At 44.6% G+C, this 20434-nt stretch overlaps 1 protein-coding gene across 2 annotated transcripts in view; it reads right to left on the bottom strand.

Moving 5' to 3' along the window:
* The window catches only part of DIPK2A (divergent protein kinase domain 2A), a 37876-nt gene extending 18427 nt beyond the window's left edge, over positions 1-19449 (bottom strand). Inside the window, exon 1 of one of the 2 annotated variants that reach the window (XM_075268850.1) lies at positions 18572-19449. In XM_075268850.1, the coding sequence (XP_075124951.1) occupies positions 18572-19225 (654 nt within the window). In that variant the 5' untranslated portion in view covers positions 19226-19449. Of the gene's footprint in view, positions 1-15283; positions 15626-18571 lie in introns of those variants that run through there. The other variant, XM_075268851.1, reaches the window with a different exon arrangement.
* Between the last annotated feature and the right edge of the window lie 985 nt (positions 19450-20434).

The following is a 20434-nucleotide window of genomic DNA, read 5'->3' as shown; positions in this document are numbered from 1 at the left end:
AATGCAGGAGGAGGAGACTGGAATAGGACCAGAAAGAGGCAGAGCGGGAACGCATCAGGGAAGGGAGAAGGACTTGTGGACATACTTTGGATCTGGGCAACTTTAAGTTTACACTACTCAGAAAAACTAGATGTGCCAAATGTATCACAGTAGCTCATACTGGACTGATAGGTCTGGTGCGCCTTTGAGTTTATACCTCCTCTTTGTTATCCTACTAGCCTCACTTACCGAGCCTAAATAGCTTGCAACGGAGGTTCTGAAGCGGAATCAGTCGCTGAACCCATGACAAGATCAAGCAGGAGGTTTATTTGTTCAGCATATAGCTTCAATCACTGTCTCCCAATGAGGCACCTCAAAACCAATACCAAAGTCCATCGTCTGAACATAGTCTAAGTGGGAGGGAGACTCAGCAGTCCCATATGTCTCAAAAAGGAATCTCAAGGAAGGCCATTGTAATTAGGAATCTTACAAGACATAAGAACAATGCAGAAATATATAAAACACAAACTGCACCATATTTTGCACAAAAAAATGACAGCAAAAATTAAAAATAAATAGAAGAAGGCATTCCTACTGATGATCCTCCCACTCGCCATGTATAAACACATTGAGTGGGAAGGGGTTAACCCCAGGACATTTTCTTGATACAAATAAGGCAAGCATATGCTGATATATGGTAGCTGTGAAACATTGCAGACTACTCTGTCAACAAAGCAGATGTGACCCAATAAACCTGTCTGGGCCGCTCTCTCCTCAAAGCCTCCCTATTCACAGCAGACACTTCACTTAAATTATTAGGTGTTTGTTCTCAGACACGCTGACAGTTTTCTCCCAAGCAGTCTCACACCTCAAAGCTCTACTAAAAAGCAGCCTTCAATTGTATGTGCGGCCCTCTGTAATATGTATGGTGCTAGACCAGTGATGGCGAACCTATGGCACGCGTGCCAGAGAGGGCACGCAGAGCCCTCCATGCTGGCACGCGTGCGGTCGCCGGGATCGCTCATCAACAGGGAATCCGGTACAGGATTCCCCGTTGATGAGCGATCACTGCCTTCAGTTGTATGTGCAAATGCACATACAGCTGAAAGCTGTCAGGGTAGGCCGCGGATCGCGCGACCGCGGCCTACACTGGCTGCAGAGTTTGACCTCTGCCCCGATGCGGGCGCGATGACGTCATCAGCGCCGCCAGTGACAAGAAGGTGGATGCCGGCGGCTCTTCAGGGGTGAGTATGAGAGTGGCTCACTGTATATATGATGTTGGGGGGAGCGCTTATGATACTTGGTGGGGTGTATGATACTGGGGGGAGTGTATAATACTGGGGGGGCTTATAATACTGGGTGGGGTGTATAATACTGGGGGGAGTGTATAATACTGAGGGGGCTTATAATACTGGGGGGAGTGTATAATACTGGGGGGCTTATAATACTGGGGTGGCTTATAATACTGGGGGGCTTATAATACTGGGGTGGCTTATAATACTGGGGGGTGTACTAAAGAGCATATAATACTGGGGGGGCCTATTTATAAGCACACAATACTGTGTGTGGATGCCACTGTGGAGCATATAATCCTGTGGGGGGGGGGGGGGGACACCTACTGCGGAGCATATAACACTGGGGGGCTACTGTGGTACTGTGGAGAATATAATATTGTGTGGTGGGCCCACTGCAGAGCATATAATACTGTCTGGGGTCCCCTCACTATTTATATCACACAGTATCTGTTTTATAGCAGACGTGATATTAGTACAGGATGTAAGAATATTACACGGTAACTATAAAACAGATCCTGTGCGATGTAAATAGTGAAAATTAATTGTTCAAAGTACCAAATGCCGAGACCTTTACATTTCAGTACAACGTTGTTTGTATTATTGAAAGCTCTGTAAAGCCCCACATGACTGTAATTTTTGGTCAGTAACTGTCCGCAATTGTGGATCCGCATAGTATTAAGTCTATATTGTCGTGTTGGCACTCCGCGAAAATTTTGTGGGTTTTGGGTTGCAGTTTGGGCACTCGGTCTCTAAAAGGTTCGCCATCACTGTGCTAGACAAACAAGAGGCAACATTAAACATCTCGATATCAATTCACAAAAGCCTGACCTCCAAAATCGACAGATAACAGTGTATTGTAGGAGGTTAGGTATACAGTGATCAATATGCAAAAAGCTCTTACCAAAACCTGCATTCATAGTCCTAAAAGGTTACCTCCCGAATATAACACCCCACTACTACTCCATACAAAGAAATGGCAGCTTATAAAACTGGCTAAAAGAATAAAAATATTTAATGGGTTAAAAATCTAAACGCAGCAATTCTCCACCCTGACCCCCTGCTGCTCTCCATATCACACATCTGTCTATTGACTTAGAACACATTTTACATGTCATAAGACATTCAGGAAAAGAGACAAGCACAGACCTGGTAAGTATTATTGTTATGGGACTGGGGGAGGGAAAAAGTACCACCATTTTAGGTTTTAACCCACTCAAATTGCTTAAAAAAAAAAAAAAAAAAAAAAAAAACAGAACAAACACCGCACAATCATTTTATAACATTGTATTCTTCCCCCACTGAGGACTGACTGCACATTTTGAGAGGTAAAAATCCCACATCATGCAGTAAAGGCTTCTGGGGAGGCACGATGTTCAGGGTGCTTCCTACAGAGGGCAGCATAACAGAGGCACTGTCTCCCTTTTTACATCTTAGGAAACAGATTTGCATATTCCTCCCATGATCCTTTACAGTGGAGCGACTATGGCTCTATAAGTCTCCACACACCTAATAGGTGGTCTCTCCTTAAGGATGGACGTTATACCCATAATCTGCACACTTTTAGTGCAATTTTTGCTTCCACTAATTAAAAAAGAAGTTTCCCTCACTTAAGCAAAACCAGTGGCATTCTGAAAAACTAAAGGATCTTGTTGCCTACCCCTGGTATAGAGGCTACTAGCTGTCACGTTATTGCTGCAGTACAGCAAACAGACCAGCAGGGGAAACTAAACAGAGGCTGCGCTACAGATGCACGAACACTGGATTTAATTACCGTATCTCATCCCATTCCCGCGGACACCCCTTTAAGTAAAGTAACCTACATTCTGGTCTGTTACGATAGAAGATTATAATAATCACATGGTACATTTTAATATGTATATATTTCTTAAATAAAACCCTACAGAATGGGTTAAGTCAGAGACCTCCTAATGAGGTATACATTGGAAGTTTTTCCCAGTTGGATACGTCCATCAATGGCCATTATACTAATGCGACCAGGGCCTTAGCTGAGATTTGTTGTATAGTTCGTTAAAATACAAGAAATATACCTGGGAAGCAGCCATTTCTATTTCATTGCAGTAGGTTTGTATTTTTACCAAGACATGAGGGATCCAGAATCCAAATTTACTTAACACAGAAGAAAAATACCTTTGACAGCTGTGTTTAGTTAGAGCTTATGTGAAACAAAAGCTCTCTGAAGAGCATGTAATGTAAATGCAATCTGCATCGCTTTCATTGCCAGGATAATGAAACACAATGAATTAATCCATCATAGATAATGTAGACCTTGTACTACTGAGAGGACGCATCTCCTCATGTCCACTCCATCACTGGGGCAGCAATGCCTGCTCTTAGCACCCCACTACAATCTAACACGCATTTCATTACACTTACATTTATGCTTTCACGAGTTCATTAAAAACAACAGGACAAAGAACAATAATTTTATGATGGCCACTAGAACAAACCATTTTAGGTTTTTTTTTCCTCTTAAAAATAAATAAATAAATAAATCACGTACTCAGTAAGCCTGCTTGTTTCATTTCCAGGCTGATTCTGGAAGCTTTTCATTTTGAAACAGATTTTTTTTACTGCATAGGGTTTTCTTCCTGAAGGGCATATTTTCAGCTAGCTGATAAATTCTACCACTGTTTACCACTGAAATGAACAAGTTACACAATAAGGCCGAGGATCCACGAGGCGTAAACACCATGGGGGAAAAATCAAAAAGATGCAGCATTTTACAGTCACAGTAAGGTGGAATCCCCTAGCAAATCCATTGGGCCTCAGGCAGAAACGACTGCTCATACCCAACGGCCACAAGAAAATGGCCGCTTACACCAGCTTACTGTGTAAGCGGCCATTTTCTTGTGGCCGTTGGGCACGAACAGTCGGTTCTGCCTGAGGCACGATGGCAGAGCCGACTGCGCATGCCTAGAAGATTGAAACCCAGGACGGAAGACACAGGCCGTTCCACAAGAAGATAGAAGTATCGCTGGAGTTTTCTCTCGCAGCATTGTGGACATCCCCAGTGCTGTTTGAGCGCTGAGGACCTCGCCCAGTGCTGCAAGAGAACTCATTTGCATACCGAAGAATACCCGGATTTCTACCAAATGGCAGCGCAGAGAAGACATCTAAAGGTAGGAGAAGAATAGCCTTTCTTAAGGCTATTCCTACATGGTAGTCAGAAAAAAAGGGTATCCATGATAGGATCCCTTTAAAGGAGGACTTGAAGGGTCTCCTGACATATTTCTAGGGGTATGCAAGCATTTACTAAAAAATAAGATAAGAAGCAACCTATAGGTATATGTTGTATTGTTTTATTCCTCCTGAATAGGTATAAACAAATTGATAATTGGGTGTTACCACTGCCCTTCTAATGGGGTGTGTCCCCAAAATCTGATATGTGCAAAACTTAAGTGGATAATATCAGCCCATGTAGGACAGGTCATCCCAGCTGATTGCACCCACGTGTCAATTTAATGCAGGAAACCTAATGCCAAAGAGCTGCTTTTTTTGCTGCAGTTTTTTTGAGCCAAAATCAAGAAAGACTTGAAACGTTCTGCGACATATAAGAAAGCTCTTTTCTGCAATGTGCGGCCTCAGCCTTGAAGGGAATCTGAAGAGGCCTCTGTTCTTCAGTTTGGTGCCCCGTTTGCATGTATATCACAGTTTTATTCATAGAGAAATGAGCAGAAACCTGCTCTATGGTATGCCTTAGCTTGTCTGGGCTTTGGTCTCAGCTGTAGATTTCCAGTCTAAGTACATTTCTCCTAATTTGTATATTTACATGTAAATAGGGGACCAAAGCTGTATAACAGAGGCATATTTGGAAACTGTATAATGATCTCTACAAGGTATTATCATTAGGTTTATAACCAATTTACTGCTGCTGATGCTTTGAAATCACATAAGGATTTAAAGGAATTTATTTATGGCCTATCCCAATATCCAATAGGTGGACCCTAACAGCTGTTTGGGGGGGTCACCGCTGAAATCCATACAACAAGATACAAATGAGCTTTATTAGCATTACCAAAGAATAGAAACTTTAGTGTTGCCAACGCAAAAAGAAGGTTGGGGGTGGTGGAGGTGGGTGGATTATGGGGTTCGTTGGTTGGGGGTTTGAGTGTCTATAGGGTCTCCTCGTTCTTGTTTGGGGCGTTTTGGAGTCGGTGGGTATGGGGTAGACAGGTGATTGGGGGGGGGCTTAGGGGGGTGGGTTGTTTGATAGCCCATGCGTCTCATCTTCCTCTTGTTTGGTGACAGCTGGACATGCAGCGATCTCCACAGTGGCCTCCTCCTCTCTTAGTAGGATGTAGAGTTTCCTCTTCTCATCTGCAGATGTGATACTATACACTGCACACAGTTAGAAGCAGTTGACTCCGCTCTCTTTATAGGGGTCAGGGCGTGAAATGTATTCGGGACACTATACAGGGAACAGTGCAATGTATAGTAAGGGCCGCCTGTCAACCCCCAAATCAGGTATTTATGGCCACTCAAGGATATGCCATAAATAAATTCCTGGCCAACCCCTTTAACATCAAGACTTTGTTTCTCAGCTAACTACTACAAGGAAGACAGAAAACAAAAATAAAGGACACCAATGCAAGCAATCTACTAGCCACTGAACCTGGCCGAGAGGGATACCTTCACTTACTACATGGGGTCTTCATCATAAGTGGGGCTCCAGATATAAGTTCTGGATGAAGTGACAGCTGTACAGTGTATTACAGAAGTGAGCTGGTAAACCAAAGGCAGGACACCATGCTTTAATTATTCCAGTCTGTCACATATACAGCGGATAATCTCTTCTCAGAACGGGAAGATCTCAGACAGCAGATGTCAAAGATTTGTACATTAGCCATAAAAGCTGAATCAATCATTTCTCGATGCTGCAGAATTGTCAAGAGCGAGCAATTATAGGCAATAAACTCGGGTAAATTATGCAGATTGCAGATATTCAGAAAGCCTCGTACACAAGACAATCATTTTATCTGATATTTATTTTTTTTTTACAGAACCTAAAAGGAATCCAAACAATGTTAAGAGAAAAAACAAAACACATTGAAAATACACATTTATCTGCCACTTGCTGGAGTCCAAAACTTCTATTCAAAAACTCATTCAAACTTGCTCAAAAATACAAATGTTCCTTGAGCAGCGTCAGCAACAGATGATATTGGGAAGTCAGTGTTACATTCATCAATATTTCCCATCAAAATCACAGGCACCTCACTTGCGGACCCAGAACGCCCTATTATAGGTCATTGAATTCCAACTGTGTTCGATCCAGGATACAATATGCCATAGATCTAGTCTTTAAGCCTTAGCAAAACTTCTATGTGAACATTTTCTTAGGAGAGTCAGATGAAAGGTGGCTGACTAGAATTAAGGGGAATCCGTCACAGTTCTGACCAAGCAAACTCATGACAGAGCTAGATAGGAGTCATGGAGGACTATAAGTATTCCTTGGTGTGCAGGTGCAAAGAGGGCAGGTCCTACACCCCAAAGTGTACTCTGTATGGACCTGCTAAACCACCACCACCCCACTGCATGACTTGCGCCATACACAGAGGTTTGTTTAGACATCTTTCCAGACCTCTGCATCAGTTTTTCAGGGTCAAGAGTACTGATAGAGTACTTTTTAAAGGGACTGTCAATAGGAGGGCAAAATAGGTGTTCTTACATACTGCACAATCTTCATCCTTATGCAGTGTAAGGCCGGTTGCAGACAACCATGGCTGTGTTCAGTGCGATATCCGTGTATTTCATGGCTAGCACACGAACCCATTAATTACAGTGGGCCCCATACACATGACCATGAATTTCACAGTCCCGTGTGCAGGCCTACATTCCGGGCCGCCAAATATATTCCTATTCGATTTTGTGGCCCTTGCTTTTGTGGCTCATATTCATTTAATGAAAGGAGCCGCGGAAGCATGGCCCATGCAGTACAGGGGTGACATCCCCGTGTCCCCCATGTGCCGCCTGTGCTTTTAATTTACGGCCAGCCAGTTGCAACCAGCCTAAAGCATAGTGATACTAGGCTCACACCTGCGTTGCAGTTTCCATTCTTTGGGTCTGCTTGGTGACCCCCTCCCCCCCCCCCAAAAAAAAAAAAAAAAACTGAAATCCAACCTGATTAAACAGTTACATGGACCCCATAGACTATGTTGGGGTTTGCAGAGTTTCCACCCAAAATTTATTCAAGCGGTAGAGGGGACGGAATCTCCGAAAGCAGATGTGAACCTAGCCTTAGCTGGCCAATATGTATAGCTCCCTGCTAAAACGGTGATGGAGGGAGGTAAGTGAGAATTCTAGGCACTGAAGTTGGGTGCAAGATCAACATGTGGCTAAGTTTTCAACAAGAACTGTATTTATAAATGCAAGGCTGATTTAGGACTAACAAAAAGTAATAAAATTAAAGACATTACATTTGGGAGACAGAAAACTAGATGGTATTGAGGAGATAAGAAGAGACCCCCAAAAAGTAATCTACCCCTTCGCTAAAAATTCAGAGGACCCAAAAGCACCAGGACAGATGACACCAAATTACAATCATCAGTGATTGGTAGAATTGTGTAAGCACCACTACTTTACAATAATCCCTACTACAAATAGCTGACAAGATAAGCTCCACAATCGCCTCAGTCCGCACAGTAATCCCACACTGCACAAACTTGATAGATTGTTCTGATCACTTTCTTCTAAGCTCCGACAATCCCGCACATTAATAGACTCTATACAGAGCTGCTCTTGTACTATTATACAATTATGATATGGATCCTGTACAGAACGGCTAATACACAGCCATGACCTCCACACCTGCAGGTAACCAGAGCCACCGAATATACAGATAAGGAATCCATCAGAGTTTTCAGAAGAAAAAAATTTTAATAAAATAAAAATGCAGGCACATGTCAGCAAAAAACGGCAATCTCTAATATGTCAACTCCAAATGAGAACCTGATATGTAGAGCCCAGCATGGAACCTATTAAAAGGGTCACGCCATGAATCATTTCCACGCCAAATCCTGAAAGGCTGTTAATAGCAGCTTTAAAGTAATTTACAGCATTTTGCCATAAAAGTGTCTTTTTAATCCCTTTTGCTTCCATGTGTGCCTCTTTGTGTTACTAAACTAGACTGCAAAAAGAACTGATCTCCTCACCCCTCTGGCAGCAAACAATATAGTCCCCTCCTGCTCCCCTGTATAAGATATCTTCTCCGCGACACATACACGTTACTGCAGATACACCAGACCTAACATACAGGGAGGAAAGTTCTCTATTGGTTATTCTGCAGGGAACAGAGAATTGCTATACAGAGTTCAGGGCTGCGGGGTCACTAGGCCAAACCACTGACTCGGACCATGGCCATCAGATATTTAGAAGGGAGCAGGAGTCTGACAGAAGTGGTAACACTTCTCTATTTCACATAAAAAGGTTAGCGATTGAAGTTCTATGAAAGTAAATATGTAACAAACTATAAAATATAAATAATTATATTATACAATATAAAAAGATAGTTACTGACTTGAGTTTAAAATTATTTTTCCACCCGAGACTGTGCCAGTGCCCAATACTGACGGAGACCTGGCTATTGAGAGTGACTAGATATGCACGTCCACTAGCTGGTGGACATGCACACTGCTACACAAGCTGAGCACCAGATGGCGCCATAACTAATGGGATAAGCTCTGGTGAAATAACATCTGTAAAATGAAATCCAGAGGATATGCAACAATGTGATCAATACTAGTTCCCCAAACTACTACAAAACCTGCACCTTCTGAATACAGCACATTATACTGTCTCCAAAAATATGCAATGAATACAGAGTAATAAGGGCTCTGTACACAGAACTACCAGACATGACCCCTAATAAAAGGGGAAAGGCCACCAACACAAAGCTCATGGTCATGAAATGCCGCTTACAACATAAGCAACAACATAACTTATCTGGTCATGGTCTTAAGTTACTACAGCAGACAGAGGTTACTGTGGCAAAAGGATTTACATTGCTCAGATACTTCTAAAAGAAAAAAAAAAAAGAAAAATCTGAAGCAATTTTCTAGTAAATACATATCCTACTATTATGAATCTACAGCTCCAGACATGCCATGCTACTACTAGGAGCTTATACTCTTATGGAAAGTACAGCTGGCTACAGCATTAGGCCTCATGCACTGGGCTGGATTATGGCTCCAATTTTTAAGTCACCCCTATTATCAACAGGATATGGGGTACCTTGCTGAGGTCAGACCTCTGTGACCCCACAGCTTTAAAGGGATCCTAACATTAAACCGCAATTTTTTTGTGACTAACACGTAGGAATAGCCTTAAGAAAGGCCATTCGTCTCTGACCTTTAGATGTGTTCTCCACGGCACCGTTCGGTAGAAAAATCCGGGTTTTCATCGGTATGCAAACGAGTTCTCACGCAGCACTGGGGGTGGGCCTCAGCGCTCAAACAGCACTGGGGGGCGTCCCCAATGCTGCGAGAAAACTCTCCAGCGTCGCCTCCATGTTCTTCTGGAACTGGGATTTCTACCGAAACGGTGCCGAGGAGAAGACATCTAAAGGTAGAAGAATAGCCTTTCTTAAGGCTATTCCTATGCGTTAGTCACAAAAAAATTGCGTTTTAATGATAGGATTCCTTTAAAGGAAACAAGGGACATGGTTGTCCATCTGAAAGTGGCAGCAAGTCAGTAATACATGCTTCAGTATCATTCATCCAATAATAAATGGACCGGTAGCACATGCACCACCAGCTGCTTCATTCATTTGGGGGCATAAGGCAACCCCTCTGAAATAACTAGAATATCCCTTTAAGGAATCGTACTGTAGTGCATGGGGCCATTCACTCTACTGTATCACTGTAGGCATCTAAATTTTATTAGTGGGGTTTTTTTCCCTGTCACACTTCATTTAATGCCATAATCAGAAAAAATTGGCTGGTTATATCTCATGGGATTCTCCGCTAAAGCCAGGATATAGGTCTGCACATATGATACAAGGAGCCTGCACAGCTCTGAATGAGTAAGTGGTACTGTCTCACCCAACTCTGCCAGATCCAGGGTAAAAAAAAAAAAAAAAAAAAAAGCAATTGGCAAGAGTGGTAGAATGGGTTAAAAAAAATAAAAATCAGTGTTATTCACCTCACCCTTTGAACAAAACATTTTATCCTGCCAGACAAACCCTTACAAGGAGAGAAAAAAAAAAAAAAAAAAAAAAAAAGAAAAATGAAACGACTCTTGGCCGACAGCGATCAAACAAGATCCCTGGATAAGCGTGCAGCTCCAGACTGGCGGCACAATCTGTTCATTTCTGTAGAGATAAGGGATTACCTACAAGAGGAACGCAGATCCTTCCAGCAGGCAACGGGGGACCACTGGATAGGCAACACAGCCAAAACCTGTACAAACTACCCCATAAACATGTACACTTGGATCGGCCAAGCTAGCGTGGTTACCTCATTTGAGAAGAAGAGGGAACAACATTTAAGCAAAATGCCTGCCATGTCACACACAGTGTATGGCAATGGTAAGTGGCCATTCTGTGAACTGAACACAAAATACTGCAACTCAAAACCAGTATAATTTAGGTGTTGTTCACACTAGTGTCATAGCTTCCAAGCGATACAAACAGATGCCGTGGATAGAGAGTACTTTTGGGTATGTTCACACGGCAGAAACGTTTTCCGCCGTGTGACTTTCCTATGTGGCTAGCCGCATTCTATTGTAAAAATAGTTTACATATTCAAGCATTGTGAAAACAGTTTTAGAAAGGTACCCGAGTTTTCATGAAAAGTTGAAATATGTGCAGGGTCTCGCCTGTGCTATGACTGTATATGCCTTCATACATGGTGTCCTATCAGTTTTTCTCCTGCGAATAGTCACATTATGGCTGCAGCAAATTTTGCATTTGTCTCAGACTGAGCATGCACAGTAAAGAGAAGTCCGTACCCCCCAATCTATTATTGATGCTACTAGTTTCTTTATATGCAATTCTGTTAGCAGTAACTGTGCAGTAGTAAACAAATAGCTGAGAAAATGAACAATGAATTACAAACAGAGGGCAAATACATGTAGACAAGCAGCTACAACACTAGGGAAAACAAACATAAGAAACCAAAAACAATAGACCACATTTTCAGACAGTTTTCCTGACCAATATCCCATCTGTAATCACACTGTAGATACAAGTACACAGAAGACTTCTTAGGGTCAGTTCACACGTGAAAACCGCCTAGCTTATTTGTGCGAGGTAAAAAACCTCGAGGAGTTTTTTTGACGCTGTTTTTTGCATTCCACGCGGTTTTTGACGAGGTTTTTGACGCGGTTTTCGCTAGCGGTTTTCGCTAGGGTTTTTTTTTCCTATATGTGCTATAGAAACTGCAGGCGAAAACCGCGCGGTTTTTTGTGCAAAAAAACGCGCGGTTTTTTACCGCGCGGTTTTCGCCTCCCATTCACTTCTATGCAATTCTTCAGGCGTTTTCCGCCTGAAGAAAGGTCATGTCGCTTCTTCAGGCGGAAAACGCTAGAAGGAAAAAAAAAGCTAGTGGTCTACATAGACCACCATGTTAAAGGAGAGGTTTTTGAAGCGAATTCCGCTGTCAAAAACCTCCCCTTTGCCCACGTGTGAACTAGCCCTTATATTGTAAACTGTGAGGTTTGCAAAATATTCAATCCTCTGCACAGAGCAACAGTTCATAGATGTGTGTGCAGGCTGTGAGGTGTATCAACCCCTCCCCTCTCCATTCACTATCTGAGGCACCGTTCCCACGGAGTAACGACCTGCTCATTTAGACACGTAAACACATGTCAGAGTGAGGCGCTTCAAAACAGATCCTATTATTTCAAAGGGCGCCGGCTTACACGCGCTACACATTGAAATCAATGGGTTACAAAGCGTTCACGTGTCAGAATGAGCAGCGCGTTACTCTGTGGGAACAGGGCCTAACAGAACAGAACTTTTCCCTTCTATTTACTGGGATGCCATTTTGCTTATCTAATGCATTTATGGACAGAGCTTGGCTAGCAACAGAGAGTGAACTGCTGCTGCATTTCCCCCCCTAGGCTTATACTCGAGTTAATAAGTTTTCCCAGTTTTTTTGTGGTAAAATTAGGGGGGGTCGGCTTATATTCGGGTCGGCTTATACTCGAGTATATACAGTAGGTATATTACCGTATATATATACTGGGCAATATATTCTATTTGTAGGTTTTTTGTTTTTTTATACATCATGAACATAAAGGAGTAGCAGCAGCTGAGGGCAGTCCATGGATCTAGTCTTATGAAACATCCGTCAAGGTAAAAGCTCCAAGCAGCCGCATGCACACAAATGGAGACAGATGCGTATGAGACAGGACTACTGGGAATATGTGGCACCTCTTCCTAAGGCGGAGGGCTCTGCGCCGTGCTCTACACACTTCCTGAGCTGCCGATTCTTGTCTGGGATAGAACCTGCAGGGATTTCAGAAAAGCTGCAGATTTAAGAGGTTTCAACCATCAATCACAAGACTCACAGACTGTTTTACAGCAGGAAAAAAAGAGCCACGAAACCTCTTCTCACATTAACATCTTTATGTATCCCCTCGTCTGCAATCCTAATGTAGAAGAAATAGATTTGTATTTGTCTTAAACTACAAATTTGTCACAAACGTCTCACAATGTATTAGTGTTGAAATTTGCATCTCATGCATAGAAATGAGGTTCACAATATTGTTTAAATTGTAAAATTTCTCTACTGAAAAGTCTGACTGCTGTGAAAAAAAAAATAAAAAAATCTGCATATTACTTATTTCTGTGAATCGTGCATGAAAAAGCAGCTCTACAGCCAGCCTTGGATTTCTGCCAATGGATATTCCAAGTAAATGTGTCGGATTAAATCAGACATGTGTGAACATACCCTAACGACATCTGAAAACTGCAACTTGTCCCAGTGTTTTATCCATATGTAGTTAATAGCCTCAAGCTCTTGGGCTATGTTCACACGCCAACTTATAACCACATAATGGAGCATAAAAACAGCTTCCCGTCGATTTCACTAGAAAATACGTGCCATGGTTCATACAGTGTGTATTTTTGCGACTTGAACACTGACATGCGATGATTCAAAGCATTTTAGAACTGACTCGTCCCACTAAAGTCAATAGAAGGCGGATAATACCCTGCAAATACACTTGTTTGCTATCTGGTGTGTAACTTGTATGTGTTTACACAGCTGAAAATGTGGCTGAAAAAAATGCAGTATGAGAGAAGAAAAAGGAAAGAAAGAAAGAAAGAAAGAAAGAAAGAAAGAAAGAAAGAAAGAAAGAAAGAAAGAAAGAAAGAAAGAAAGAAAGAAAGAAAGAAAGAAAGAAAGAAAGAAAGAAAGAAAGAAAGAAAGAAAAAGGATTTTAGAGACTGATTCTTTTGAAAACAGCTCTGTATGTTTCAGCCAATGAGATATGTGAATACACTCATATGCTCCACAACTCTACAGATCTAGTAAAGTAGCCCTGATGGTCTCCACCATTACAATGCTCTATGCTGGGTCCCCACTGGTACGTTCTGGTCCCATCTCCCTCCCCACACTGGAAATGCCTGATCAGCCAATCAATGGTTGGCCCAGCACACGACACCACTATGTATGTGATCGACTCAGTGACTTTCAGCAGAGGAGGACTTTTAATCCATGCGGCCCCTAAAGTTTTATCCAGCCTAAAAACTAAGTGTAGGCAACACACTGCAGAAAAGCTGCGGGGTTTTTATTTGCAGATTTGCTGCGTTTTCGGGAATCAAAACCAAAAAATAACTTCAAAAGGAATGAGTAATATAAAAGGAAGCCCTTCTACTAAACCGACTTCTGGCTTTGACTCAAAATGTGCAACAACAAAAAAAAGCAGAGCTTTTCTGCAAGGTATGGCCTCAACCGTAAGGCTAAGGCACCACATTGCGGAAATGCAGCTTTTTTTTGTTGCGGTTTTTTGAGCCAATACTTCTCACTTCTGCGCAATCCACTCTTGGCTTTGGCTAAAAAAACAAAACAAAAACGCAACAAAATAAGCTGCGTTTCCGCAATGTGTGGCCTTAGCCTTAAGGATTCATCTGGGCTAAAATTTTCACTTGGGGCTTGTGTAAAATAAACATGTGATACTCGCATACCGCTGGTCTTTGGATGGAGTGCTACATGCCACGTTCTCTGTGCACAGACGGCCAAGGCCAGAGGTCCATAGGCTCAGGTGGCCTCAGGAGTGGGGTACCAATGACATCACTGGTAGCCAACTTAGGCCAGTGATCGGCTCAGAAGTCTGGTCTAGAAACAGGGGATGCGTCCAAACCAAAGACCAGAGAGAGCCATTTACTCCAGACAAACTCCTATTCACACTCCGGAATAGCCACTGAATACGTGTCCAAAAATAAAACTAAGAAACAAATTAATTAAAGCATTACATGCAAAAATGTCATGGTGCAGACTGCAGAGCCATTCCCTCCTCCCCCTATGTGAACACAAGCTTACAGCATACAGTCAGCAACCTAAAGACAGCTGGAAGCGACAACCGCTGGAGCGTACTGATCACCAGCCATCATGTGAAGATGACACGGCACAGTTATGAAGTGTCTCTGCAAAAACTAGTGAATTAAGTTAAAATAAAGCAACCCAGTACTGCCATCTACTGAACTGGTACCTAACCAGTAACCGACAGCCTCATAGGGCTACGACAAAGCGTACTGCTAGAAGTCACCAGGGTAAGCAAGGCAAGGGATATTTACTGCCAAAACGATACAGGGAAACAAGGCTGTGCATCAGAATATTCACTACATTCTGGAAATATTTCCATACATGTTTCACTGCTGATCTATAGAGAATGTTAGCCAGATCTGTATATATCAGATTATACATATACAGACCCCCTGATATTCCTGCCAGATCTTTCTAACACAATCTATATATGTAAGAGATTATTATACACACACCCCTTGATACATTTGTGATCTCCTGGTTCTGACTGCAGTGTCATACCTGAGACAAGGAGTCAGCCGGCCAGCAGTAAGTGTGTCTCATGGTGTAATTGTTACTCCTGTATTGATCGGCTGTCTATTCTGTAGTTACAGCAGTGCAGAGTAATGGACAGAGACAGTATGTTATACATGGTGAAACTAGATCTCATTCACAGCGTGCAGGACATGTCACAGTAGTCCTGTCATCACGTCACCCATACCATAACACTGGAGACCATTAAAAGCACTGGGGTCAGATACACACAGGAAGACGCTCTGATCTCCAGCACACAAAACCGCCATTCACTGCCACTAAAGAAACCCATTTATGTCACACACAGCCCAGGGAGCAAACAAGGAAATGTCCCATGGTGCTGGCTACTACTGAAGGATGCACTAGTGAGGGACGCTCTACAGAGACAGGTTATGGGATAACCAAGTAAGAAGAATAAGGACACTATTCCAAGGCCCCACTACAATAAACCATACAGACCCTGCAGTCAATGCATTTCGTGCACACATGAAGAATCTTCATTCTGCACTGACAATCTGCTGCTTGGGAACTGGGGAGGATTTAGGCACAGTATATACCTTAAAGGAGAACCCCCCCCGCCCAACTGATGATATTTTTGCCATTTGAACAGGATAGGGGATAAGTATTTGGTTGCAGGGTGGTGGGAGGTTAGACCACTGGGACACCCCAACAGTCATGAGGACATGGGTCACCAAGTCCACTGCGTGCATGACCAGTACTCCATTAAGTCTATAGGACAGAGGTCTGTACTCCGCCATATAAATCAGACCTGTTCTTGCGAGCGTTGGGGGTCCCAGTGATTAAATACTTTCCTCCTATTTTGTGAATAGGAGATCAGCGTTGTTAAAGTGGGAAAGCACGTTAGATCCTGAAAATGTGAACACAAGCGTAAACACTAATAAAGAGTCACATGGGCTGAGTTACTGTTCCCTCCATGAAAGGGAGTCACTGAGGATTAAGGGGAACCAAGTCAAGATAGCTAAACAGTCACGAACCCATTAAGACGGGGGAACCTGTGGAGGGCAAGTGCACAAAGTGTGGTAGAAGAATATACTGTCCCTTATTTGTCACACCAGCCATCAGATTTATAAAGCAGATGTCAACGTCACAATGCATTAAATTGGTGACAGTCTTATCAAGAAAGTGGACTGGTGAGAGACTGGCAGGGGCAGCAGACCTCTATACCCAACTAATGGCAGGGTTACAATAAGGGTTAGCGGTTGGTACAGAGGAAACACAGACATTATACAGAGGAGGAACGAAACCTCCATTCACTCCCTGACATCAAAATCTAAACATGAGCATGAAGGATTTACTAAGACTGGGCACCTAAGCTTCTGTTCACACTAGCGTCATGGCTCAACAGTTAGTAAGAAGTCATGAGATGGGGTTTTCTTTACATCATTTGATTATAGTCCCAGTTTTTCTTACCATGCACTACATATTAGGGTGAATAAGAACGCTAATGTGATCGGAGCCCAAGAGACCACTAGGTGCCAATAATAGTCAGTGTCTGGACTAATCCAAGAATACATAGTAAGACAAGACAGCTGTCATGTAAACCATACACAGAGGTTGGGTACACGTAGAAATCATACCAACCTAGCGCCCCACACCACAAGAAAGGTTATCTACTGGGGAGCCCAGCGGCTTACCACTACACCCCACACACATCTCATACAATTTACTAACAACTGAAATGATCAGCAGAGCTCTCACAGCAGGATTTGGGGTGCTGGGACCTGTAGTCCTGCAGACAGAACTCTACTGGAGTGGCTGAACATCTGGGAAGTCACATAACATGCTGGGACTTGTGCAGCCTGGAGCTTTCTGCAGGTCTGACGTTTGCCACACTAGGAATAGTTAGACAAAGCTGTACGTTACATGCTGGGACATGTAGTACCCCAGCAGGCGATTAGACAATAATCATGTCATAACAAGGAAAAGACATCACATTGGAGCAAGTAAGGGATCTGAAGTCTGGCTGAGACTTGTAGTGCTACAGTAACTGAATAGAAAGCACGCAATGTCAGGGCAGGTGTGCCCTCTATAAATGGCTGCAATGGATCTACATGCTGAGACTTGTAGTTCTAGGTGATTAGTACAGAGGACACTGGGAATTGCAGCTAGAAGTTGTAGGACAGGTGAGAAGACAGCATACACTGGGACTTTCAGAAGAATGAAGGGGACACTTACTGGGACTAAAGGATAGACACGCGGGGACCTGTAGTGCCATGAAAGGGACACGCGCACGGAAGCTGGGACCTGTAGTACCATGACAGGGACATACACGCTGGGACCTGTAGTTCCATGAAAAGGACACACATACACAGACGTTGGGACCTGTAGTACCATGGCAGGGACACGTACACGCTGGGACCTGTAGTACCATGACAAGGACACGCTGGGACCTGTAGTACCATGGCAGGGACACATGCTGAGACTAGATTTACCATGACAGGGACACACATACGCTGGGACCTGTAGTACCATGGCAGGGACACACATATGCTGGGACCTGTAGTACCATGGCAGGGACACACACATGCTGGGACTGGATGTACCATGACAGGGGGACACACATACGCTGGGGATCAGTAGTACCATGGCAGGGACACACAAGTTAGGATCTGTAGTACCATGAGAGGGACACACACATGCTGGGACCTGTAGTACCATTAGGGACACACACAGGCTGGGACCTGTAGTACTACGAGAGGGACACACACATGCTGGGACCTGTAGTACCATGAGAGGGACACACACATGCTGGGACCTGTAGTACCATGAGAGGGACACACACATGCTGGGACCTGTAGTACCACGAGAGGGACACACATGCTGGGACCTGTAGTACCATGAGAGGGACACACACATGCTGGGACCTGTAGTACTACGAGAGGGACACACACATGCTGGGACCTGTAGTACCATGAGAGGGACACACACATGCTGGGACCTGTAGTACCATGAGAGGGACACACACAGGCTGGGACCTGTAGTACTACGAGAGGGACACACACAGGCTGGGACCTGTAGTACCATGAGAGGGACACACACATGCTGGGACCTGTAGTACCATGGCAGGAACATCCACGCTGGGACCTTTAGTACTGTGAGAGACAGATACATATGCTGAGACTGGTAGTTCCATGAGAAGGACACGCTGGGACTAAAAGTTTTCCTCTAGCAGACAGGCCCCGTGACAGACAGGTAATGTGGGACCCCGGGAGTGCAGCGCCCCCAGCAGTTCAGTAAACTTTGGCGGGCACTTACCTGCAGTACCAGCGGCTCGGGGTTGAAGGCCAGGGTGAGCAGCAGCTGCATACGCTCCGTGTCCTTGAGGTTCTTGAGCAGGAAGCTGCCGGAGTCCTTGGTCTCGGCATAGCGGCGGACCAGCCTGTCCAACAGGCGCTGCGAGGGGCAGTGCACCAGGTCCGACCAGCCCTCCACCACGTCCGGTGTGAGCAGCCGGACATCCCCATTGAGCCGGGCGAAGTCCGTCTTATACATGGCCTGGATGAGGTCGCAACGGGGCCGGCCGGTCGCCCTCTTGCAGATCTTCTGGTCGAGCTCGGCAAGCTCTTGGTTGGAGCCCAGGCGCTTGAGCACGACGCGGCGGCTGCCCTCCCGGGGCTCCCCGTACTGCGCGAAGTGCACGTTCTTGACGTTGAAGAAGTCGAGGAGGCGCAGCCTGCCCCAGCCCTCGAAGCTCAGCTGCCCGTTCATGAACTTGCGGCACCAGCTGGTCCCGAAGCACGCCGGGCACTTGTTCAGGCTGAGGAAGCGGCGCTCGGTGAGCTCGTTGCGCTGGAAGGAGGCGAGCAGCGAGTGCGTGTTGAGCAGCATGACCACAAGCAGACTGGCCGCGAACAGCAGCTTCACGTAGCGGTACAGGCGGCCGAACTTGAGCGAAACAAGGCGCAACATGGTCCCGCTCTCACTTCAGCCTCCCTCCCGGGGAAGGAGGGGAGCGGCGGCTTCGCCCTCCCGCGGCCGCTGAAGGAGCACCGGTGGGGCCAGCTCGTAGCCGAGGCCGATAGCGTGGATGATCGGGTCGGTGGAGTCCCCCCGTCACCCCCCCCAGAGCCGCGTTGTCCTCGGTCCCCGCGAACAGGCAGCTCTGAACTTACTGACAGAGGCGGCTCGGGAGATCCGGAGCCAACAGACGCGAGCGGGGGGCGTGGCCGAGCTTCGTAACTGAGGGAGGGGGCGAGACTTTTGTTTGGTCATGTGACAGGGTGGGCGGTGAGTGTGTGGAACGACGTGACGTGAACCCTCTCTGCCGCCATCTTGGGATGGGCAAACTTTACAATGGAGCGTAACTGCCTTCTGTCGGAATAGTAAATAAGAAGGGATGAGCGCGCGGGAGGACGCGGAGAATAGTACGTACTGCCGGGGGCGGAGCGCTGTACAGCCAATCAGATGCCGGCCTTCCGTAGCCCTCCTCACATATGGCATGCGGGGAGTATGATGGAAGGTCCTGGGAAAAGACAGGCATTGTCACCTAGGCAGCTGCTGGGCAATATGCTAGATGTAGGAACTACAGGCTGCAATGTTTGCAGAGTAAAACACCTCTGTTTATGTAAATGGACCTGTTTTGGCGCCAAACATTCACGTGTGGTAGAAGTTTCTGCAAACAAATCTGCATTGGTCGAACACTAGTAGCTGTTCTGTCTCATTCCACTATATACATGCATACTCGGCTAAGCATTGCTGAAATGGTGGCGGGCAAAGTACAGTTAGCAGTACACAATAAATGGTTGGGTTCAGTGAATATATATGTGATGTGTATGGAGGGCTTTACACTCACATAAGTGCGGGAATCCTCCTATCCTACTATTACTAATATTATAATTTATTACTAAAAATTATGTGAAAGTTTGGATGTTTGTTCCTCAAACATGGCAAAACGGCTTAACGGATTTGGCTGACATTTGGCCCACACATAGATTGGAACCTAGAATGAAACATAGGCCATCATATTCCACAGCACTTTATAGATATTGTCAGTCACTGTCTCATAACTTCCATTTGGTATAAGGAAAATGTTTGTTTTTGTACCGTGTTAGCCAGTGGTTATGAAATATAAAAAAACAAAAAACTTTGCAAGTCTTCAGTAGGTGATACCTTTTTTAA

The sequence above is a fragment of the Leptodactylus fuscus genome, chromosome 3 (genome assembly GCF_031893055.1).
Source record: "Leptodactylus fuscus isolate aLepFus1 chromosome 3, aLepFus1.hap2, whole genome shotgun sequence".
Lineage (NCBI taxonomy): Eukaryota > Metazoa > Chordata > Amphibia > Anura > Leptodactylidae > Leptodactylus > Leptodactylus fuscus.
The sequence above is the reverse complement of the archived record's forward strand: the minus strand, read 5'-3'. Positions and strand labels throughout refer to the sequence as shown.